We start from the raw sequence: 25,830 nt of genomic DNA, 5'->3' as shown, positions 1-25,830 counted from the left end.
GGCACTGTGCACTCATCCTTCATCCATTATCAAACCTTTCAAAAAGTAGGGAAGGGGACGCTGGCCACCTAGCTCTGGGACTCTCCGAAGAGGTTGCTTAATTACCTTCTCAAAGCGCGGTTCCCAGTGGTAGCCGGAGTTAACCCTGCTGCGAGGTGCCGGGTGGGGGGCACCTAGCAGTTGGGCTCACCGCAGAGTCCGGGCTGACAAAGCCGGGCGGGGCGAAGCTTGCTCGGCCCACCCCGGCCCCGCCTCAGAGCCCGATCCCGGTTTCGGTGCCCCAGGCGGCGCGCGCTCTTCCGGGCCGCTGCGCAGGTGAGTGGGGCGCAGGGTGGAGCCGCGTGACCCGAACGAGACGGAAGGGCCCGGCGGCCTCTACAGGTGCGCGGGGCGAGAGAGCCCTCAGCCCCTCTGGGTGCCCCCCGCACGCCCCCGGAGCTCCCCGGCTGCCGCGCTCTCAGTTCAGGCCCGCGATACCCGGCGACGCAGGCCGGATCCGCGGCGGGGACGCACCGGCGGGAGGGCGGGGAGGTCCCGGTCCCGCGGGGTTCCACACCGCAGATGCTGCCGGCCTTCCGGCTCGCGGCGGTCGCCCCCACTGGAATTCGGGCTATCGACCTGGGACGTCTGGCGTGACTTAGTTCCGGTCACTTTGGGGCCGAATCCCGAAAGAGTGTATTTTCAGGAGGAACCCAAAGGCGGGACGCTTGCAGGGGGTGGGTAGAGCGATGGACCGTAGACTCTGGGACCCGGTGCCCAAAGGCTCTGGGGGAGGTGGGGGGAGATGCTCTGTCTCTGGCAGTCCCGCAGGGGCCTCCCCTGCTCCCCCATCTCCACGAGGCCCAGAAATACCTGAAATCGATCCTTTCCTTGGGCCCAGCAAAATTGAAAGCCAGGAAAGGCGGTGATTCTGGGAATGTAAAAGTAACCTGGCGTGATTCCCTTGACACTTCGCCGAGGGAACCATTTCTCTTCACCACCGCTGTGGCTTGCCTAAGATCTGTTCCAACAGAACTGATAGTCAGGGTCCTGGTACCGAATTAAACAAAGACCGGTTCCGCCTAAGCGAGCTGAGGACTCTCACACCCTGAAGGAATAAGGTGTATCCAGATATTTAACATGAGAGAAAATACGGCTGATTTTTCCCTTTTAAGATATTTTGCTTTTCTACAATTCAAATTTAAAATTGTTGCTTTTTATTTAAGCATTGATAAAGTGGTCTGACTCAAATAAGCCACTTTTCTCAGGTGAAGATCAGTGAGATTAAGCTCCTGTAGGTTCATATATATCATAGATATTGAGTGGCATTATGTAAAACTTGCCGAAGTTACTTGTTGTGTTTTTGTATGTTTTTTAGGAATGTATTTCAAAAACTACACTAGTAGAGAAAAAAGAAATACTGTGCATTTCATTTCCTTTTTTGCTGTGCTGAGAATGGAACCTAGACAGCCTAGCAGGCACTTTAGCAACGAATTACATCCCAGCAGTACTATGCATTTCTTGAATTTAAATATTTTTAGACAATAAAGAGTCTTCTCAGAGAAGTCCTGGAATTCTCTCTGTGAGTAGACTGCCTCTCTGACAACCCTGCATTGCTAACAAGCATCTGAAACTGTTTTCATCCTGCTCTTCTCCAGAGATGGAAAAATGAAGAATTTGCAGTTAAACGGATATCTGGCATTTGTTTCAGTGTAATCTACTGACAGAGAATAGGATGGGGGAATATGGATGAAACAAAATTGGCCATAGCTGGGTAATTGTTGGAGCTAATTGATATCTATACAAAGGTTCATAATACTATTCTTTCCACTTTTTATTAAGTTTGAAAATTCCTATAATACCTTAATTCCCTGAACCTAATATTTTACCTTTTCTCAGACTCCATCCAACATGGTCCATTGGATTATTTCAGTGGCTTTCTAGCTGGTCTCCCAGTTTACTTTCTGGTGTATTCTCTGAACACATCATCCAAGTGATCTTGTTAAAACAAATCAGATCAAGTCACTCTTCTACTTAGAATTCTCCAATGACTTCTCGTCTCACTCCCAGTAAAGCCAAAGTCTGTTCCAGTGGTTTTCAAGGCCCTACGTGATGAGATGGACTCAGTTCTACTCCACACACTCTCACTCTGCTGCTGCCATACTGGCCTCCCTGCCTTCATAGTTCTTAAACTTGTTAGGTGTTCCTGCTAAAGGGTTTTTGCAGTAGTCATTTTATCTGCCCAGTAGCACTCTTCTTGATACCTGCCTAGCTTCCTCCTTTAAACTTTAGTTCTGTATTGAACTATCATACTCTCTATGAAGACTTCCCAGGCTATTCCATTTAAAACCATAACACTGTCAACAGTGCACTCCTGGCCCCCTTGTAAACTTGTTTCCTTAGCATACTACATATTTTATTTATTTATCACCTGTCACCCCCCATTAGAATTCTATGTCCATACAGGCAAAGACTTTATCCTACTTTGTTCACTGACAGACCAGCATGCCTGATGCATGGCAGGTGCTTAGTAAAATATTTGTTGAATAACGGGTCTCCATTTTATAAAGTAAAATGAAACAAAGCCTAGGAATATCTAAATTTTTCAGCATCTTAAAAGTGTGGTTATCCATTTTAATTTTGAGAACTTCGTTGTGCAAATACAATACCATGTGTCTAATAACTCTTCAAGAAATATTTAGAAACAATTCAAGGGAGAAATTCAATGTACCTTAAACCTAGTTACTTTAACAAATGGTTTCCTTCTTTTTGTGTATGTGTCCTGGTCATTGATTTCATGAAAGAAATCAACAAACTTAGTAAAAGTACTTTTTCAGTTAGATTGAATATTTCGTAAGTTTTTCTTATGTGACAGCAAATCACTTATAGATAATTGTTCTGGAAAGAATGATATTCCTAGTCACTGATGCTGCTATTTTGTACCTCTGGGAACTTTAACCTTTGGCAATTTTTACCTCTAAGAACCTTTAAAATCTAGTATCAAGCGGGGCATGGTAGCACATGCCTGTCATCCCAGTTACTCTCGAGGTTGAGGCAGGAGTACTGCAAGTTCAAGACCAGCCTGGGCAATTTAGCAAGACACTGTCTCAAAATAAAAAAGAAAAAGAGCTGGTTATGAACTCCCAATTTTACCCCAAATACAGATTGCAGAATCACATCATAACCAACTTGAATCTAATGTATGAAATAAGATATGTCAAGAGCTTTGTAATGTTATGAACAACCAATAAAAAATAAATAAAATAAAAAAGAAAAAGAGCTGGGAATTTTGCTTGGTGGCAAAGCACCCTGGGTTCAATCCTCAGTACCACAATAATATAAAATGAAATCTAGTATCAAGTGTTACTGTTTTAGAGGGGACAAGTCTTCTAAATGACTTCCTTGTTTTAGGAAGGAAAGGAGCTGTGTTTTAACAGACTGCTTCTCTTTGGACATTCCAAAGCAGATGTGAGTTAATGAAAATGATTATATTGCTGACCCATCAAACTTTGGTATGCTTAGACTCTTAAAATATTTTGCTTTAGATGTCTGAAGTAAGGACTCTACTTGGGATTGTGTTAGCATTATGCAATGTTAAAGTTTTTCATTTTTGTTTTTTATATTTTACTGTTTATAGGGTTTTTAGATAAATTAGACACACACACACACACACATATATGTGCCACCATGCTTAGCTAAATATTTCATTATGTAAAATTCAGAGTTAATAGTTAAAATTTTGATTGTACTTAAAATGGCATAAAGTAGTAACTTGGTATTCTTGAGTTATCTAATTGTTACACATACCTAAAATATACATACTTATTTTTTATTTTTATATGTCATAATAATTAGATATAATTGTGTTGGTCTCCTGAATACATTTTGCTACAAAGTAAATAAAATCAGCATCATGGAAAGAATAAATAACTAAGCATAAGTAAAAACTATAATCTTTGGTCTCAGGTGTGAAAGTCACAAATGTCGTCAAATGATGGAAGATCCAGGATTCGGGAGAGGGGCTACAATGAGGTCCCAGGGGACTTGCCTCATCAAGATGGCACTGTAAGAACCCTCCAGACTCTTCACGACAGTGAGCTGGCTGTAAGTGCTGATCCTTTGCCACCTCCCCCTCTCCCATTACAGCCACCATTCGGCCCAGACTTCTACTCAAGTGACACTGAGGAACCAGCCATTGCACCAGACCTCAAGCCCGTACGACGCTTTGTCCCTGACTCCTGGAAGAACTTCTTCAGGGGAAAGAAAAAGGACCCAGAATGGGATAAGTCAGTGTCTGATATCAGATACATCTCCGATGGCGTGAAATGTTCACCTCCTGCCTCTCCATCAAGATGCAACCACCGTTCTCCCCCCAGCTCCTACAAAGATCCTTCTGGAGGGTCAGAAGGCACTTTTAATTCCCCAAAAGAGTCTGATGGGATGTTTCCCCAGGATCCCTATGCATCTCTGGACCGACACACACAGACAGCTCGAACATACAGTGAGAAGGTGGAGGAGTACAACCTGAGGTATTCCTACATGAAGTCTTGGGCAGGTCTGCTGAGAATTCTGGGTGTGGTGGAGCTGCTTCTGGGGGCCGGAGTCTTCGCATGTGTCACAGCTTACATTCACAAGGACAGCGAGTGGTATAACTTGTTTGGATATTCACAGCCGTATGGCATGGGAGGCGTTGGTGGCCTGGGCAGTATGTATGGGGGCTATTACTACAGTGGCCCCAAGACCCCTTTTGTACTGGTGGTTGCTGGATTAGCTTGGATTGCTACCATTATTGTTCTGGTTCTTGGCATGTCCATGTATTACCGAACTATTCTTTTGGACTCTAATTGGTGGCCCCTAACTGAATTTGGAATTAATGTTGCTTTGTTTATCTTGTACATGGCGGCAGCTATAGTCTATGTGAATGATACCAACCGAGGTGGACTTTGCTACTATCCATTATTTAATACTCCAATAAATGCAGTGTTCTGCCGAGTAGAAGGAGGACAAATAGCAGCAATGATCTTCCTCTTTGTCACCATGATTGTCTATCTTATCAGTGCTTTGGTTTGCCTAAAGCTCTGGAGGCATGAGGCAGCTCGGAGACACAGGGAATATATGGAACAGCAGGAGGTAAGTGATTTTACAATCCCTCATTTCTTATTGTTTTGTTTTATTTTGTTTTCTCTAATTTGCTCCCTTGTTAAAAATACATGATAGTTGGAACAGAAGGCTTTTATCAACATCCACCTATCTACCTCTCTCTTTCTCTCTCTTTCTCCCCCCCAACCTCCACCCCTACATATATATGTATTCATGTATCTGAGGTTGGAAAATCCTACCTCATGTCTGACGTCTGACTTGCTTTGACTGAGATAAGCCATTCTGGAGTTGCTTGTTGTTGCAAGTAGACACCAGATGTGTAATAGAAAGTTTGTCATCTGTGTTATTATGGCTGTGTGATGCTAAAGAGAAAAACAGCTACTGAACAACTACTGAATTTCAGTAAAGAAAAATAACATACCTGTACAATAAGTGTCTCATCATTAAAATAACTTTGAGAACTCTTTTTTTTTTTTTTTTTGGATACTGGGTATTGAGCCCAGAGGTGCTTTGCCACTGAGTTACATTTCCAGTCCTTTTCATTTTTTGAGACAGTGTCTCACTAAATTGCAGAGGCTGGCCTTGAATTCACGATCTTCCTGCCTCAGAATTCTGATTTCCTAGGGTTATAGGCTTGAGTCATTACACCTAGTTTGAAAACAATTTTGATTCTTTGATATGGTAAAATTTAGCCAGGAACAGTGGCACATGCCTATAATCCTAGGGACCCTGTCTCAAAATAAAAAGGGCTGTGGATGTAGCTCAGTGGTAGAGCATCCCTGGGTTCAATCCCTAGTATTGCAAAAATCAATAAATAAAAATGCGTAATTTTTTTCAGTTGCAGGAGAAAAGTATTCATTTAAGTGTTATAATTAATTTCTTCCAATGAGTTAAATAATGCCAAATAAGAATATGGAAAACCACATTTTTTTTTTAAATATTGAGAGGTTGAATTCTAATGAATGTACCCTGAAAACTTGCCTATTGGTTTTAATAATTCATTCTTACTGTAGGTTAAACTATTAAAATTAAAAGCTCTATGCTTGTTTTTATTTCTTGAATTTAACTAATTAAATGTAATGAGAACACTGAGGATAAAAATAATGAGAATGATGAGAAAAAATAATAATACCTGGAGGAGATAAGATTATGTAGCATCTCTATTTAAAATTATTTTAGTTTAATAGTAGCAAAAGTGTTAAAGTATATTCTGCTAGCTTCATTATACCCTGAAATAAACTGATGTTTTCCTATCTTCTTAAGAGATATAAGCAATAGGGGCTGAGGTTATAGCTCAGCGGTAAAGCAGGTGCCTTGCACATGTGAGGCACTGGGTTCAATCCTCAGCACCACATAAAAATAAATAAAATAAGTAAAGATACTGTGTCCATCTTAAAAAATATCATTAAAAAAAGAGATGAGGGGGCTGGGGATGTGGCTCAAGTGGTAGCGTGCTTGCCTGGCATGCGTGCGACCGGGGTTCGATCCTCAGCACCACATACCAACAAAGATGTTGTGTCCGCCGAGAACTAAAAAATAAATATTAAAAATTCTCTCTCTCTCCTCTCTCACTCTCTCTTAAAAAAAAAAAAGAGATGAGCAATAGATTTTTCTGTGCCACTGAAAATATCAATATTTACCTTAAAATTTTTCTTAATTTTAAATTAACTGTATTATGAATTTTTCCTTTCCTATTTTTCCCAAAACTTCCTAGATAGTATATAATTGTACATGGTATAAATAAAAATTAAATCCTGTCCTCATAATAACACATATTGACATGTATTTTGTTTTTAATCTTTTGTAAATCTAATATAGAACAATTGTAAATAGTTTTATAATAAGAACCTACATGTTATAAAGAACCTCAAAGTTTCAGTGTGATTCATAATTTATTATTACAGAAGATATTCATCTTTCTAGAATCCTACTTAGATTCAAATCATTTCTAAAAATTTATTTTGGCACTCTAAGCATATTTCTTAAATTTATATCTCTCTGTACAAATAAAGAATTTAAAATTCTAATCAGTGTGAAGTCCAGATAGTGAGACTCTTCTACATAATTTTATGCTAGTTTAATAAGTTATTAAATTTTAACATTTCAAAGTTCTGCATTAATGATTATCATTATTAGCATGATACTTTATTTTGCCTTTCTCAACCAACATTTGTTTCTATAAGATTTTTCATAACACTTGATTAGGCCTGAGTTACCTCTGTTGTTGTATTGTTATAACTTCCTAAAGGTTAGAAAATGTTAGTATTCTTGAATTTTTTCTATTAATTTTATATGATAAACATGTTAGCTCTTTGATCATTCAAGGTAATAGTAGCCAGGAATAAATAAAATGTCAAGGTAATTCAAGCAATTTACCTAATAGTCTCCACAATCCCCTTATGTCCAAGTCTTTTCTATGCTCCTGATTGACAGGGAACTACAATTATCCATCATCTGATGGCTGCGGTTATAGCTCAACTCTACCAATGAGCTATAACCCCAACCCCTATTGCTTATATCTCTTAAGAAGATAGGAAAACATCAGTTTACTTCAGGGTATAATGAAGCTAACAGAACATACTTTAACAATTTTTCTGTTATTAAACTAAAATAATTTTAAATAGGGATGCTACATAATCTTATCCCCTCTAGGTATCTTTATGGATCTACTGACCCATAAAAATCTAAGCGCATGAGTAAGAGGAACATCCATTAAGTAGAGGATCAATCTCTGCATACTTGAAATTAGGCTGTAAATCCAAGTGGATGAAAATATTTGTAAAGTAACTTAACACACCTTTGAAAAATCATTTTTCACTTTTTGTTCCAGATAAATGAGCCATCATTGCCATCGAAAAGAAAAATGGTGAGAAGAAAGTTTACTTCATGTTTTGCTTTCTGCAGATTTGTTATATACTTTTCTCTTATGTCTGTTTATCTACATAGTAGCAACATCCATTTGTGAAAGTAAAGCTATTACAATGAGTTCATGAGAAGACTTCCAATTTTTCCTAATACTAAAAGAAAAAATGACTCTGAGCTATCCCTTTTAATTTTGTTAAATTGAAGTTTATATAAGTGAACATAGCTGGTTTTCCTTAAAATTTAATTTTTTTATATGAAAGTAATTTTCCTAATTTGTTTTTCCTTTAGCTGTACTGAGGATTGAACCCAAGGCTTTGGGTTAGGCCATAAAATGCCAGGCACACACTGAGCTAAAGACCTTTTTTAAATTTTTTTAGTTTGAGACACAGCCTTGCTAAGTTGCTGAGGCTGTCCATGAACTTGCAATCCTCAGGTGTGCACTACCATGTCCAACTCTTCATTTGTCTTTTAAATTATTTGCTATTCTTTTTTTATTCTTCTCATCTTGTTGTCAGATGTCAAATATTTATAGTGTTAGGGTGTTCTTATTCCATACTTTACTAGCTGTGTGACTAGTTACTAGTTATGGCATTTTTTTTTTTTTTTTGTACCAAGGATTGAATCAGGGGTACTTAACCACAGAGCCACATTCCTAAACATTTTTATATTTGATTTTGAGGTGGGGTCTTGGTAAGTTGCTTAGGGCCTCACTAAGTTGCTAAAGCTGCTTTGAACTCCCAATCATCCACCTCAGCTTTCTGGAATTACAGGCATGTACACACCTGACTGTAGCAAGTTTTTGAACCCTTTCATGCTTCTGTTTCTTTTCTTTTTTTTTAGTTGTAGATGGACACAACATCTTTATTTTATTTTTATTGGTGCTGAGGACCGAACCCAGTGCCTTCCACATGTGAGGTGACCACTCTACCACTGAGCTACAGCCCTAGCCCTGTGTTTCTTCGTGTGTAAAACTGGAATAATAATTATAATTTCTACCTCATAATTTTCTGAGAGGATTCTGTGAGATGCCATTGTCATAAATATTTACGTATATGTGAATAATAATTTTTTTCTGAACCTAGGATTGCTCTACCTGTGTGCTACATTCCCAGCCCTTTATTTTATTTTATTTTATTTTATTTTATTTTATTTTATTTTTTGAGACAAGGTCTCAATAAGTTGCCAACATTGGTCTCAAATTTGTGATCCTCCTGCCTCAGCCTCCTGAGTCTCTGGAATTATAGGCACGAGCCACTGTACCCAGCATAGTATATTTTAATAATCACAATTTTACCCTTATTGAAAAGTTCCTTTTCAAGATATTGGGCATTATTTCTAAGCAATAAGAATCAGCCTTTGGATTTGTTTGAAAGGGGTAATTAAAAAAAAAAAAAGAAAAGAAAGGGGTAATATTCTCAGTTCAAAATTCGAAAGTGTCTATTAACAGTCTTCTCTGACTTCTGTACACAGCTTTCCAGTTCTTCTGCCAGTTGGGGGAGGGGGCTGGAGTTTTTATCCCCAGTGTCTTGTGTTCCTTTCAGAAATGAACAGGATATATATATCTCACAAGTCTATACATAGTTACTCTGTTTCCACCTTTTACACACATGGTAGGATGCTATGTACTATTAGGTCCCTTACTTATTTCTCTTAATACTTTCTAAGATATTTTCTTTTTTTAATATTTATTTTTTAGTTGTAGTTGGACACAATACCTTTATTTTATTGATTTATATGTGGTGCTGAGGATGGAACCCAGGGCCCTGCATGTGCTAGGCAAGCTATTTACCACTGAGCCACAACCCCAGCCCCCTAAGATATTGTCTTATTAATACATAAATAGTTTCTGCTCCCCACCCCCCACCCCACCCTCATACTAGGGATTGAACCCCGGGGTACTTTTCCACTGAACTACATCCCAGCCCAAGGATATGCCTTCCCATTTTGATTGCCAGATTGTCCTATTAAGGTTTCTTTTTGTTGTTGTTGTTGTTGGATGGTTGATTGGTTTTTGTTTTGGGTGGTTTTTTTTGCAGTGCTGGGGATTGAACCTATGGAGGTTTTAACCAGCTTTCATTTCTAGCACTGCAGGTTTCCTCACCTTATTATATAGTATGTTAGGAAGTTTGTTGACATTTGTCAAAATGATATGTAAAAAATGGTATTTCTTTGAATCAGTTGAATCAGGAATGAGATTGTGCATTTCTCATATGTTATATTTACATTTTCAAGTTATTGGTGGATCTGTTCATATTCTGTTCATTTTTTCCTCTAAGTTGCTAATTTTCACAAATCTTTTAAGTGAATACTTTTTTTGTGGGGCAGGGATAATACTGGGGATTGAGCCTGGGATGCTTTACCACTGAATTATATCTCCAATCTTTTCTTCTTCGTTTTTTTTTTTTTTAATTTTGAGATAGGGTCTTATTAAATTGCTGAGGGTTTTGCTGAGTTGCTGAGGCTGGTCTCAAACTTTTGAACCTCCTACCTTATTCTCATGAGCCTGTGTAAGTGAATACATTTTGAAGATACCTTATGAACTGGGCACAGTGGCTTATACTTGTACTGTCAGCCCAATGGGAGATGGAGGCAGGAGAAACCTGAGTTCGAGGCTAGCCTATACAACATGGACAACATAGCAAAACCCTATTTCAGAAAATAAAAAATATATATATTCTTCATAATATTTCTTTTAACTTGTAACTTTATTCTTGACATTGTGACACACAAACAATTTGAAAATGTTTTATTCACATTGAAATAAGGGATTTATAGAGAAGATATACAGTCTGTCCAAGGGATCATGATTAATACTTCAATGTCATCATTAATTCATTCACTGAACAAACATGTGCCATTTTGGCTATGGACTCATGCTAATGAACATTAAAAAGCCCATTTTCAGAGGCTGGGGTTGTGGTTTAGCGGTAGAGTACTTAGAACATATGAGGTCCTGGGTTCGATCGATCCTCAGCACTACATAAAAATAAAGTAAAATAAAGGTATGTGAATTGTGTGTGTTGGGAGATGGGGATTAAACCTTGGACCTTGCATGCTAGGGAAGCACTCTATCTTGGAATGATGTCCATAAAGGGGTGTGTGTGTGTGTGTGTGTGTGTGTGTGTGTGTGTGTGTATATTTCAAATATATATATATTTCAAATATATATATATATATTTCAAAGGGCTTGCAAATCTAGTGGAAAAGAAAAACAGAAAAATGATTAGCAGTGTGTGATGTGTGTATATATGTAATGAGAGAGATGGAGATCTTTTAAGGACTATAAAATTAAATAGTTGGCTTACAGATTGGTGCTTCAGCTTATAGATGATAATGTCTCAAATTAAACATTAGTAGGTGGTCAAAGCATCCTTTGGGTTATATAATTAGTCATATTTTTTAAAGAATCAATTGTATTAAACAATTTCTGACACATTGAATTATCTGAATTATAGTTGTTATGGCTTAACAACCTTGCTGGGATTTTTTTGGATAGCCATAGATGTTTAGAAATCAAGTTGACCAGTCTGGAATGACCAGGTGTACAGCAAGTGAGGCTGGCATTAGCTGGTTTATGGAAGATTGCAGCACTCCTCTTTCGTGGGGCAGCATAGACCTAGTGCTACAAGCATATATATACTTTAAATATTGGGTATAGAATTACAGTGATTCTATTTTGAGTGAGTTTCTTTTGGTTTGTTTTTTATCATGCTTTGTCATAAGTTCTCATTCTCAAAGTATTTTAGTTAGTTTTTTATTTATTCAAAAAAAATTTTTGAGACTGGATCTCACCAGTAGCCCAGGCTGGTCTCAAACTCCTGGGCTCAAGTGATCCTCTTGCCTCAGCCTCTCCCAGAGCTAGTGTTAGAGACTTGTACTAGCTTGTATTTTTTTTTTTATATTTATTGCTTGCTCTGAGAATATCCATTTCAATTAGACTTGTTCTTATTCCATGACAGTAGTATTAATTAGAGCAAGTTAAATGAGGGAAGGTACTTGAAAGCTGTGAATTATATATATTGTACACCCTGAAACTGATAATACTGGTTGCCTTTTAGAGAGAGCAGTTGGGTAACTGGGAAGATGAGAAAGGAAGACTTAGTTTTCATTATGTTCCCTTTTAGACCTTTGAATTATATACCATGTGTACAGATTAGCAATTTAAAAATAAAATGTAAAACTTTTTAAAAGTCAAATTAAGGGTTAAGGACATCATTCCAAGGAAGAGTGCTTCCCTAGCATGCAAGGTCCAAGGTTTAATCCACACACACACACACACACACAATTCAGATAAAGGAAATTATTTTATAAAATATGACAACTTGGGCTGGGGATATAGCTTAGTGGTAAAGCACAGGTATGCATGAATTCCCAGGTTTAATCACCAGCATCACAAACATAAATAATAGATAAATAAATAAGCAAAACATACTTTTGAGTAGAAGAGTTTGTTAGCTTTGGAGGGTTAAAGTTATATATTTTGTCCAGCACCAGGCCAGACAGGGCTGTCTCATTGGGATATAGTGAAAATATAGCGGTAGTTGTCATTTTTGCCCAGGGTAGAATTTATGGGCTTCCTGGTCAATTTCTCTGAGGTGGATGATGGGATTTACTAATGGAATTGAGTGCAGAACAGAGTCAACCCCAAATGCCAGGACAAATTGGAGAAAGTTGCCCCAGAAGATAGTACAGTCAGTATTATTGTTTGGTAAGAACGTACGAGTGCGGGCTGGGGCTGAGTACTTGCCTAGCATGTGTGAGGCACTGAATTCAATCCTCAGTACCAGATAAATAAATAAATAAATATGTCCATCTACAACTAAAAAATAAATAATTGGGCTGGGTTTGTGGCTCAGTGGTAGAGAGCTTGTCTAGCATGTCTGAGGCACTGGGTTTGATTCTCAACACCATGTATAAATAAATAAAGTCCATTGACAACTTAAAAATAAATAAATAAACAAAAAACGAATGTCCAGCCGGGCATGGTGGCACACCTCTGTAATCTCAGAGGTTTAGGAGGCTTAGGCAGGAGGATGGGAAGTTCAAAGCCAGCCTCAGCAAAATCGAGGCACTCAGTGAGACCCTATCTCTAAATCAAATACAAAGTAGGGCTGGGGATGTGGCTCAGTGGTCAAGCCCACTGAGTTCAATCCTCAGTACTTCCCTACCCCCCAAAAAAGAATATGCAGGTGGCACAGGATTAGGATGTTCTGTCAGAGAGTTCTAACCCTAGAACTCTTTCAGGCTGCCCTGGGAGGTTGGCATATGGCATGTTCAGGTGTGTTACAGGGCTCCTGATTCTGAGAGGTACTGGAATGGTCAGGAATAACCTTAGTAGATGCTAGAACTTCCAGTCCCACAAGTCTTTTGGAAATCATATGAATACAATTAGCTTCCTCTACTATTTCAAAATATGGGAACTAAGCTGGATATGGTAGCACACGCCTGTAATTTCAGCTACTCTAGAGGCTGCAGCAGGAGAACTACAATCGAAGCCAGCCTGGGCAACTTGACTCTGTCTCAAAATAAAATTTTTAAAGAGGAGCCAGGCACAGTGGTGCACACCTATAATCCCAGCAGCTTGAGAGGCTGAGGTAAGAGAATCGCAAATTCAAAGCCAGTCTTAGCAATTTAGTGAAGCCCTAAGCAACTGAGTGAGACCCTGTCTCAAAATAAAAAATAAAAAGGGCTAGGGATGTGGCTTGGTGGTTAAGTGCCCCTGGGTTCAATCCCAATACCAAAAAACAAACAAACAAACAAAAAACACAAGGAGGTCTACTGTATAGCTCACTGGTAGAAAGCACAGGCCTCGCAAGTACGAAGCCCTGAATTTGATCCCCAGTACTGGGGAAAATAAAAAAAGATATAAGAGCTAAAGCCAAAAAGCATCCTTTTAACATTGTCTTTTCCTGGAGATAGATCTCTATGGATGAACAGATTTAGGTATATTCTAGAGATAGACCTCAGTGATCTCATTATTTAGTTGATGACTCTCTATTGGATTTGCCCATGAGATACCTGATAGAAAGGACAGTATCTCCAGTTTTCATTGGGTATGATTTTCACCTGCTTCCTTCCTAAATCAGCAGGGAAAAATCCAAGACTAGCCTGGGAGAGGCAGTGGCATGTGATGAAGAGAAAATGAACTGTAGAATTAGATATCTGAATTATAGTGTCAGAGCAGCTACTTAGTAACTCTGTAATCCTGTGGAAATTACTTACCTTCTCTGAACTTCTGTTTTCTTTCCCTAGTTTAGACTATATACTAGGTCACCCCTTATTATTTTGTACATTAACAAGTATAATTTTTAAAAAGCTAAGGTCATTTGGAAATGAATTAATATACAGACATAAAATATGATCAAATAGAGACAGCAGCAAATTCTAGTAAACCCTCAGTGCTGAGTAGGTATTTCAAGATGGAAAAGTCAATATCTAATCTGGACCTTGAGGATGAGGGTATGGGTTTAGAGTGGAGGCTTTATATTGTTACATTATACCCTCTAAGGGGAAAAGAATTAGAAATCTGACAAATGCACAGAAAAACAAATTCACTGGCTTTCCCTATTTATAACTTTTTTTTAATTTGAAAAGCTTAATAATAATATCCATAGCATTACTTGTCCTGTTGCTTAATTATTTTCTATTATATCACAATAAAGCATTTCTGATATTTGCTGACGAAACTGAAATTGGTTAGAAGCAAAGAAAGGTCACATTAAAACTGGGGCTGAAGGCCCTTTCTCTCTCCTTCCTTGGATATTTGTAATTAGGAGCACTATTTAAGAGTGTCCCATCCAAGGGCTGGAGTCTAATATTTCCCACCCATGAAAGCCTAGAGGTTTTAATTCTTTGTGTGATGTTTCGATTTCTTTCCAGTTGAGTTCTCCACACTGATGATCAATGAGATTTACCCGAAACAACAACAACAACAACCACAAAATGTTAAGATACCAAATTTTAAAAAATATTAAAGCAGACAACATAGTCTATCTGGAAATTCAACTTCTTAAAAACTCTCTTTTCATATTAAAAGGTAAATCTGAGAATTAGAGATGGGCAAGTAAGGTAAATGATAGTTCTTGCTTAACTTTTTTTTTTTTTTTAATCTAGAAACAAATTAATTATGGCTTCTCCTATCCATTGTGACTACCTGGGCAGAATTCATGACTTTGACCAGGAAATCTGAGATTAATGCCCAGGGTCATGTTCCATAGTTGCTTCCTCAGCCAGCACCAGAGAACTAGATCATCAAATGTTTAGAAGCTAAGCTAAAGAAAGATGCCACAAAATGAAAATCAATTTTTTCAAGCCAAAAAAGTGTCCCTTGATGTTTAATACCATGATTCATTTTCAAGATTAAACAGAGGAATTCATTAGGATGAAGAAATGGAACCCTTAAAAAGAAAAAAAAAAATGAAGAAAAAAGAAATGGCACCCTAACACAAAATACAGTAGAATGAATACTAACCTCCATGTGTTCCCTAAAATATCCTTGCTGTTTCCTCATTCTGTACCCACTTGCATTTCTGCTGCTTTGGGCCCAAGTGGCTTAGCATGTTTTCTGCCTTGAGATGATCTGGTTTCCTTTCCACCCAGTGCTGTGGTGTGGAGCTTCTCCTTTCTGTAATCTCCCTTGGGCTGGTTAACAACCTCTAAAGCTGATCCAGTCCTAGGGGTGTGCTATTTGGTGAGTTAAGAGCTGGTGGTTTTTAAAATGAGCTAATGTTAAGCCAAACCTCAAAGCTAGTCTAAAGTAGGGAAGTCAGAAAACCAAGGACTTAAAAAACTGTCTGGCAAGATGGAGAGCAAGGTTTCAAAATCCTGTTTTATATTTTGTTTGCACTGAAACAGGGCCCCTCCCCAGCCACTAAACTCAGCAAGTGTTTTTCAAAGGCTTGAGGGGTTAACAGGGGGAAAGAAGTAACTGCACCAAAGAAAAATCATGATCCCAAGCATGCGCTGACCTTCCCCTAGTGGTAGAGCATTGCCTGCTCTGTTCCTTTCAAACTCCCCAGTGCTTCTGGAACTTTGGATGTCAACATTACACATTTAAATAAGCAGGTTTCTTGAGGTTATTATTTTTTTATGTTAAATGCACCATGGGCTAGGAATATGGCTCAGTGATAGAGCACTACCCTAGCTCTTGCTGGAATCCCTGGGTTTGATCTCCAGCACTGCAAAAAAAAAAAAAAAAAAAAGGGAGTAGCAATGAGAATGTAGCTCAGTGGCAAACTGGTGGCCTTGCATTTGGAAAGCCCTGGGTTCCATCCCCAGTACCAAAAAGAAAGAAAAAGAAAAAGAAGAACCCCACCTAAATAAAAGAAAGGTTGGGGTGGATAGCAATGAACCAAATAGTTCTGGGCTTTTTTTTTTTTTTTTAAACTTGTTTTGTTTTGTTTTGTTTTTGTACTTATAAGTGGACAGTATACCTTTATTTTATTTGTTTATTTTTATGTGGTGCTAAGGATTGAACCCAGTGTTTCACACATTCTAGGCAAGCACTCTGCTCTAGTTCTGAGTTTTAATTATGGCTTTTCTACTTAATTGATGTATAACCCTGGAGAATTTACTTAATTCTCTCTTAACCTCACCTCTTTAGGTATAAAATGGAAACCTCTCTTCTGTCATCCACCAGCCTTTCTTGTCCAATGGAACCTCTAAATAGCCTTTTCCCAACCCCAGAGATGAGCATCCTCCTTTGCCTGCACATTCGGGGTGGATTCTGCTGGTTCTTCCAATTTCCCTTCTCTTAGCTATATCAGCCTTTAAAACCTGTCCCCTAATACTTCTCTGGGCCATTTCATCTTGCATTTTCTTTCTTTTTTCCTTAAATGGTGGGGATTTTTGTTGTTGTTGTTTGTGTTTGTTGTTTTTTTGTTTGTTTGTTTTTTTCTTTTTTTGTTAACTAAAGGGTAACTTACTTCACCATCTCCAGAATCCAGAACTCTCATAGCCCCTTTCAGGAATCACAGTTTAAGGACACTTAGGCAAGTTAGAAACATAGGCTGCCTTTATTCTGTGGTTCCAGGAACATCTCCCTTACATTTAAAAATACTGAGGATCATCAAGGTGTGGTGGCATATGCCTGGAATTCCCATGGACTTAGGAGACTGAGACAGGAGTATTACAAATTCAAGGCCAGCCTGGGCAATTTAGCAAAAACTAATCTCAAAATGAAAAAAAAAAAAAAAGTGTGGGAGGGTTGGATATATAACTTAGGGTAGAGTGTCCTGGGTTTTATCCCCAGTACTGGGAAATTTTTTTAAATTTTTTTAAAAGTACATAGGATCAGAAAGAGTTTCTTTGCTTTCTTCTAAAAATAATAAAAATGGTATAACTCATTTCTATTCCTTCTTCTTAGTAGCTAGTTTTTTTGCCGCCAGGGATGCTGGGGATTTAACCCAGGGGCAATTTACCACTAAGCTGTGTGTCCCCAGCCCTTTCTATTTTTTATTTTTGAAACAGGGTCTCACTAAGTGCTTAGTTTGCTGATCAAAGATATGATCCTTCTGCCTCAGCCTCCCAAGAGTTCTGGATTATAGATGTACACCACTGCACCCAGCTGAATTTCTTATTTTGAATTATTTTAAAAATTATTTTATAATTACTTTATGAATCCTAAATAAGTAAGTACTTAAGACCTCTAATGCCTCATTTTATCATCTACCATTAACATATACAATGTGTAATTGGAGCTGGAGGATGTTTTACCTATTATATATACCATTTTCCAAATGTGAGTCCCCTTAGCTATTACAAAAACAGTCAGCACACCCTGTGACTATAAAACATTTAATTCTAGGGCTGGGGCTAGGGCTCAGTGGTAGAGCGCTTGCCTAGCATGTGTGAAGCACTTGGTTTGATCCTCAGCACCACATAATTTAATTCTAAAGTGAAACATTTAATTCTAAAGTGAAATGCTAATTAGGATTTCTACTTTTCGTCTTCCTGCCCTTTCCTTATTGTCCCCTAAGAATAAATTCAGGTGGTTTTGCTTTCCTACTCCTGTGTATATATCATTCCTGTTTTCCTCCCAACAGTGTGAAATGGCCACCAGTGACAGACAGAGAGACCCAGAAGTTAATTTCAAAGACTTGAGAACAACAAAAATGAAACCTGAATTGCTGAGTGGACACATCCCTGCGGGCCACATTCCTAAACCCATTGTGATGCCTGACTACATGGCGTGAGTATCTACCCCGAATTCTTCAGGGTAGAATTGAGGAGTCTCATTTGGGCCTTTCATTTTTTTACATGTCTCCACATTAATGCTCTGCTTGAAATCATTGATGTGAATAGTCGTTTGTATCCAAGAGATAATATACTGAACTGAAGGTACAGTATAGTCAATGAAGAATAAGCTAAGCTGATTTCCCCTACATCCTGTTTTAGTGATAAAGATGTAACTTTGGTTTGTTTTTTCCTCAGAAAATACCCTGTGATTCAAACAGATGATGAACGGGAACGCTATAAAGCTGTGTTCCAAGACCAGTTTTCAGAGTACAAAGAGCTATCTGCAGAAGTTCAAGCTGTCTTGAGGAAATTTGATGAGCTAGATGCAGTAATGAGCAGGTTGCCACATCATTCAGAAAACCGACAGGTCAGTGTCTGCAACTGCCTAGGAAGACCACTGAAGTTTAGAGGAGAAATAAAATCTGACCATTTAAAAAATCTGGAACTCTCTGGGCTGGGGTTGTGGCTCAGTGGTAGAGTGCTTGCCTAGCATGTATGAAGTACTAGGTTTGATCCTCAACACCACATTAAAATAAATATGTAAAATAAAGGTATTATGTCTATCTACAACTAAAAAAAAAAAAAAACTTTAAAAAAATCTGGAACTCTCTATATCTGCTCTCTCTTCAAGGGAAGTATTTTAAATTTTCAGGATAACTAGTTAAGCTGGGTGCAGTGGTGTACACCTGTCCTAGCAACTTCAAAGACTGAGGCAGGAGGACAGACAGCAAGTTAAGGTCGTCCAGGGGAATTTAGCAAGATACTGCCTTAAAATAAAATGATAAACTGACTGGAGGCATAACTAAGTGATATAGCATACATGAGGCTCTTGGGTTCAATTCCCACTACCACAAAAAAAGAAAAAAAGTTACTAGTTAAGATTACCATTCGGGGCTGGGGATGTGGCTCAAGCGGTAGTGTGCTCACCTGGCATGCTTGCAGCCTGGGTTTGATCCTCAGCACCACATACAAATAGGAATGTTGTGTCCGCCGAAAACTAAAAAAAAAAAAAAGAAGAAGATTCTTTAAAAAAAAAAAAATTACCATTCAAGGGAATGAGGGTATATAGCTCAATAGAAGAGTCCATGCTTTGTATATGGTCTTGGGTTTAATCTCCAGCACCAAAGAAAGAGAAATTGCCATCCAAATTGCATGAGTTAATGCCTTTTCCTTTACTTATTAAATTTACTTATTAATTATTTGCCTACATAAGTAAAATATAAATGTGCCTAAAATACATACTCACAGTCGCAAAGAAGGGCGGCACACTCAAATTGGGATGAGGGGAGGAAGGGTATAAGGAACCACCAATGTTGTGCATTTCCCTGCCAGGCCAACCAAGGGTTTCCAACCCAGGCTTAGGGCACAGAGAGCAGATCCGAAGCTACAGATGTGAGCTACTAGGTACACTATCAGAGTGATCTCTGTGACTATGGCAGAGGGCCAATGAGACTGAAGCTTTCTGATTGATTGATTGATTGATTGATTGGTACTAGGGATTGAACCCAGGGGTGCTTTACCAGTGAGCCACATCCCCAGACAGGATCTTACTAAATTGTTGAGGTTAGCCTTGAACTTGTGATCCTATTGCCTCAGGCCTCCAAAGACACCAGGATTTCAATGTGCACCTTTTATATCTCTGATTGATTCAAGAATACCTCATAATCAGTGACAATTTAGCGAGGCCCTGCTTAAAAAAAAAAAAAAAAAAAGAGGAAAAAAAGGCCAGGAACAGTGGCACAGGTCTATAATCCCAGCGGCTCTGGAGGCTGAGACAGGAGGATATGGAGTTCAAAGCCAGCTTTAGCAAAAGTGGGGCACTGAGCAACTCAGTGAGACCTTGTCTCTAAATCAAATACAAAATAAAACTGGGGATGTGGCTCAGTGGTCTAGTGCCCCTGAGTCCAATCCCCACTATGAAAAGAGAAAAAACTGAAGATATAGCTCAGTGGTAAGATGTTCCTGAGTTCAATCCCCAATACAAAAAAAAGAAAAAGAAAAAGAAAGCAGTGATACAATATATTATTATGTCTGTCATTTCCACTTGTTAACTATTATGAATAACACTGCTGAGCACATTTGTGTTTTTTTTAATGGAGAAAATATATTCTAGTCTATTGCTTAAATTTTTTTATGGTATTAAGGATTGAACCCAGGGACATTTTACCACTGAGCTATATCCCCAGGTTCTTTTTAAATTTTGAGACAGGTTCTCACTAAGTTGCTTAGGATCTTCCTAAGTTGGCCTTGAACTTGTTATTCTCCTTCCTCTGCTTCCCAAGTTGCTGGAACTACAGTATATGCCATTGCATCCAGTTTTGTATGATTAAAAATTTTTTTAAATGTCAAATGCATTTATGCTTGTGAATATATACATGTGTATATACATATAAAATTTTCACCTGAAACCCCAGTTGATTGGGCATCTTTGTTCTGACTATAGACTTGTAAGTATATATTTAAATTACTCATAATTATAAGCTGTCTAAACCAAATGTATACTGTAGTGACCTTTTCCCAGTTCTGAAGTGATGGAGTAGTGCTGAGACACTAGTACCATGAAGCAGGAGAAATCTAGCAAATCGAGGATCAGTTAGTACCATTTGGAAAACAAGTCAGGTTCACAAGTCTGAGAAGAGTAACCAAGTTTAAAGGCCATCAGAACGCAGGAAATGGTGGTACAAACCTGTAGTCCCAACTATACAGAAGGCTGAGGCAGGAGGGTCCAATTAAGCCAGGAGTTCTAGGCCAGCTTGGGCAACAGGCTAAGACCCCTTCCCTTTCATACCCAAAGAAGAGGAATATAAGGAAGAACAAGCAGACCATAGTGGATCAGCACAGTTGGGAAGAGAAGGCTAAATGAGAGAAATGATCCTGAAAACCCTGATTACCACTGTAGCCTTTGAACAGAAACCCAGTGGTCTCAGCATGTGTACTTTGTAGGAATGCCAAGAGTTCCAGCATATAGGACTACAGTTGGGGGATCCATGGGTTCTGGTTAGAGTGGGGCTGAGAGACTGTCATACCATGATGTGCCTACATAATTAATAAAATAGTCATTACCCCTCATTTTCAATATGACATAGCAAGAAAGTAATAAAACTGACAGGCTCATGGATATAATCTGTGTCTTCTCTGGACCTTATCTAAAGTAGATTCATTAATTGTATCAGAAAAGTTAACTTTTCATAGACCACAGGCTGAGCTTTGTCTTGGCAACAGTCTGCAAGGCTCATTCATTTTCCCACCAGGTCCATAGGGAAGTTTGGGAGGCATTTCAAAACCCCATGGGCTTATTTAAAAGCACAGGTTCTCTCACATACCTGGTTGTGCACCCTTTAAAAATAAAACAATCACAAGATTTTTCTGAGACTGTAAAGTAGGAATATTGTTCCAAATAATCCCTCTGGTCCTCACCAGCTCATGAATTCAGTGTCTGTGGCAGGTTACAGTGAGTTTTACCATTCTTGTCTCTTCCTGCATCTCCAGTACAGTTCCCCAACCCTGGAAGCTAATTTAATCCTGACCCAGGACCTATTATTGTACATTACCACTGAGTTACCAAGTTCATTTTCACTGCTGGCAAGTAATCAAAACACAAACAATACTCATGGTCTCAGAATATAAAAGATATTGAAGAATTAAAATATACTGGGAAAAGGATATGGGTAAGTGATTCAAAATTATCTCAAGAGAAATTCTAGGACTATAAATTATTATACTTTTCCTTAGATTTGTTGTGTCTGGTAACCTCTATGCATAGTTTTGCATAAAAAAATGAAAGCATTGCTCTAGTAATGCCTTTTGAGCATTTAGTGTTCCCAAAGGGGACATCCTTTGGGAAGATTCAACCCCATAACACATTTTATATTTACTACATGTATTTATAGTAAATATAAAACTTAGAATAAAGTTAGAAGGAACCTTATATTAGCTATTTTCAAAAGTTAAATAGTCTCAATCTCTTAATCCAACCACCAGTTTCTTGAAAAGGAACTTTCCAAAGAAGATGAAAATGATAATAATAGCTAATGTGATTATTCATAAGCATCATTTCAAATAAGTGAACCTTCTCACAGCCCTTTGAGCTGTTTACAATTATGATTTCTACTTTTCCAATCAGGAAACTAAATCTTGGGATAAACAGCTTGCCCAGGGTCACACAGCTGGCAGAAGATGGCACTAGGAGTAGGGTCTGGTTTTATGCAGTCAGTACCCTTTCTGTCTTGTTCATCCCTGAATCCCAGTGCCTCTCTGGCAGATAATAAGCCCTCAAACATTTTCTCTGTGAATATTGTCATAATAATTTCAGGCAAAAATTGTTTTCTAATTTCCAGTGTGTTCTGAGATATGATTTGAGTAAATTCAAATGTTTTAACTCAAATATACAATATATTATTTTTAGGAACATGAAAGAATTTCAAGAATCCATGAAGAGTTTAAGAAAAAAAAGAATGTGAGTAAAACAGTTGTCTTCTTCAGGGTGTATTTTTACCTGGATACACTGGTGGTAATTGACAAACTAGATTATTTTTGCTAAAGTACAGTAGTACTTCCTTATCCATGGTTTTAACCACAGTCAACCATATTCCCAAAAAATTAAATAGAAAAATGCCAGAAATAAGCAATTAGTAAGTTTTAAATTGTGCACCATTCCAAGTAGCCTGATAAAATCTCACTCTCTCTCCAGCTTGCCCTGGCTGTGAATCATCTCTTTGTCCAGCACATCCACATTGTACTCACCACCCAAGTTGCTTAGGAGCTTCCCAGTTATCAGATTGATTGTCAAGATACCATATACTTGTATTAAACTAATAAGATTTCTTAATAATGACCTAGAGCACAGGAGTAGAGATGGTGGCAATTTTACTACAGCATGTTGTTATAGTTGTTCTGTTTTATAAGTTGTTGTTAGTATCTAATTTATAAATTAAACTTTATCAGAGTTTAATTTTTAATTTTTCTGATTGTAGATTATAGAGATAAAGATATATAGAGATTATAGATATGTATATATCTATGTATATGTATGTATACACACATAAATAGAGAGAGAGGAGTTTGCTATATTTTGTTTTTATATGTCTTAAGACGCTACTTGTACTGTGGGTGCTACAGAAGGTGTTTTCTTGTAATCCCAGGCCTGAATACATTCTGTCCTGTCAGTTTCACAGCTTAGGAAAGTGGGGACTGACCTGTAACTCTTTATCACCCACATTTTCTTCAAAATGATTATTTTATATCTTTTTATGTCCACCCTTTACTTAATCTAATAAACCAATTAGAAACTGGAAAGACCTTATTAATCTTTCCTATACTTATTAATTACTTTTTATTATACTTCAAATTATTGAAGCTGGGCTGGGGATGTGGCTCAAGCGGTAGCGCGCTCGCTTGGCATGCGTGCCAGCACCACATACCAACAGGGATGTTGTGTCCGCCGAGAACTAAAAAATAAATGTTAAAAAATTCTCTCTCCCCTCTCTCTCTCTCTCTCTCTCTCTCTCTCTCTCTCTCTCTTAAAAAAAAAAAAAACAAATTATTGAAGCTGCCTCAGCTCTTTATACTTCCCACTTGATTTTGCTATAAAATTGAAGTGGCTTTAATTAAATATAGTCTATTTTTTTTTTTTTTAAGTAAGAACTTAACTGCTGTTCTGATTAGGGAGGTTTAAAAATCTTCTGCAAGTTATTCTGTGTAGGACCATTTTCTGGGATAATGGATTTTTGTGTTCATTGCTGAGAAAGCCAAATGCTAAAATAATAGCTATGTTTCTTTTATAGGATCCTTCATTTCTGGAAAAAAAAGAACGCTGTGAATACCTCAAGAATAAACTCTCTCACATAAAGCAAAGAATTCAAGAATATGATAAAGTAATGAATTGGGATATAAATGGTTATTCTTAAACCTTATCTGAAATAACTTTTTTATAACAAATTTACTATTTATTTACTGCTTTTTTATGCTAGTCTCTATGGTAGAGAAGAAAGTGCCTCTTCAATCTGATCCTCATTGGCCTAACTGGCATGCAATGTTAATCAGTATGATTTGCTCAAACATTTCAGAACAGTTTCAGCTCATTAGGAGACTGAGGCAGGATGATTTTTAAGTTCAAGGCCAACTTGGGCAATGTCTTGAGACCCTGTCTCAAAAATAAAATTTAAAAAGAGCTGGGGATGTAGCTCAGTGAAAGAGACCCTGGGTTCACTCCCCAGTACTAGGGGGGAAAATCAAATCTACTAAGGGCCTTCACTGAGATGGGAGAAATCCTGTATTCATCTGTGTACAGTTCCATATTTGTTTGTCATTAAAATATGTTGTAGAGCCAGGCATGGTAGTGCGTGCCTATAATCCCAGCGGCTTGTGAGTCTAAGACAAGAAAATCGCTAGTTTTCAAAGCCAGCTTCAGCAACTGTGAGACCCTAAGCAACTCAGTGGGACCCTGTCTCTAAATAAAATTCAAAATAGGGCTGGGAATGTGGCTCAGTGGTCGAGTGCCCCTGAGTTCAATCCCTGGTACCAAAAAAAAATATATATATATATATTGTAACTTAGAGATCATATCTTTGTTGTATGATGAGCAAGTAGACTCTCCTCCTGGTACTGCTTTTTCCTATACTCAGGCAGGTTCCTATAATTTTTCTAGGACAAATTTCCTAAGAGAAATTCTTAAAAGATTCTTCCTAAGGAAAAATGGATGATACCTTTTCACAGGTGACATTTTTTCCCTTGAAAGAGAGTTGATTCCCAGATCGACATTGTCAGGCTCTGTGATTTGGGGCAAGTTGCTTGACCTCTCTGTACTTGTTTCCTCTTCTGTAAAATGAGACTAAAATAGTACCTACCTCATAGATTGGTAATGAGGATTAAATTTATTCACAGTTGTAAAGGGTTTAGAACGAGCCTCTTGACAATAAGCACTACATTAGGGTTGTGAACTCTGTAGGAGTGTTTATGAAGTGAATAAACTGCATAGACTGAGTCTCAAGAAGAGGTCCATGGTGAGCAAACCCAGCCAACTGACTAAAGGCCACATATCTCATGGTTTTCTTTTTGTCCTGTTAACCCTTAACCACACATGAACTTAGGCAGATGCTTCTCCATGGTTCTGTGGCCCATTGGGGTCCACCACAGCCTCCCTGTCTTCAATCAGTGTTACTCTGCACAACTCTATGTCCCCACAGCCCAGCGGGAGCAGCAGGACTCTGTGAATGTTGTTCCCCTTTGACATCCATCCGAATGTCCCCTGATATAATATTGCTTGTTCTAGTGTTTATTGTTAATGTTTCATTCCTTCGTTCCCAAAATGCTTAGGCTGTGCTGTTTCTGAAGAGGTAACACCTAGGGAAGTGTGAGACCAGGAGAGCCTCTGACTAGAGCAACCTCGCCTTCTGTGTCATGTTCTGGGGCCCCACGTTAGCATTCTACTTTAAGAAGGGTTTCAGTGCTTTTATTTTTAAAAAGTAAAATATTACCATTTTGGTATACTGTAAATGATTAGATTAATATTGAAACTAAATGTTAAAGAAATTCAAGTTTGTGAAACTTTATTTTACAATTGTGTTAATCTTCAAAATAAATGCTATAACACTAATTTTTAAAAATTTTTACATTAATAACTAGGTATATTAAAATTTCAATTACCTGTTA

At 38.1% G+C, this 25,830-nt stretch overlaps 1 protein-coding gene across 5 annotated transcripts; it reads left to right on the top strand.

Annotated features, from left to right (window-relative positions):
* The first annotated feature begins 159 nt into the window (after nt 1-159).
* Marveld2 (MARVEL domain containing 2) lies at nt 160-25,830 on the top strand. Of its 5 annotated transcripts, none has more exons than XM_013356076.4 (7): nt 167-315; nt 3,946-5,109; nt 7,910-7,945; nt 17,988-18,133; nt 18,376-18,547; nt 22,586-22,636; nt 23,964-25,830. In XM_013356076.4, the coding sequence occupies exons 2-7, from the start codon at nt 3,961-3,963 to the stop codon at nt 24,084-24,086; spliced, it is 1,677 nt and encodes a 558-aa protein (XP_013211530.2). In that variant the 5' UTR covers nt 167-315; nt 3,946-3,960; the 3' UTR covers nt 24,087-25,830. The 5 variants fall into 5 exon arrangements, with proteins under 5 accessions (XP_040129520.2, XP_013211530.2, XP_077871665.1 ...); XM_040273584.2 differs by having other exon boundaries at nt 249-381; XM_078015535.1 differs by lacking the exon at nt 167-315 and adding an exon at nt 528-716.

Source organism: Ictidomys tridecemlineatus, chromosome 1 (assembly GCF_052094955.1).
Source record: "Ictidomys tridecemlineatus isolate mIctTri1 chromosome 1, mIctTri1.hap1, whole genome shotgun sequence".
NCBI lineage: Eukaryota > Metazoa > Chordata > Mammalia > Rodentia > Sciuridae > Ictidomys > Ictidomys tridecemlineatus.
The sequence above is the reverse complement of the archived record's forward strand: the minus strand, read 5'-3'. Positions and strand labels throughout refer to the sequence as shown.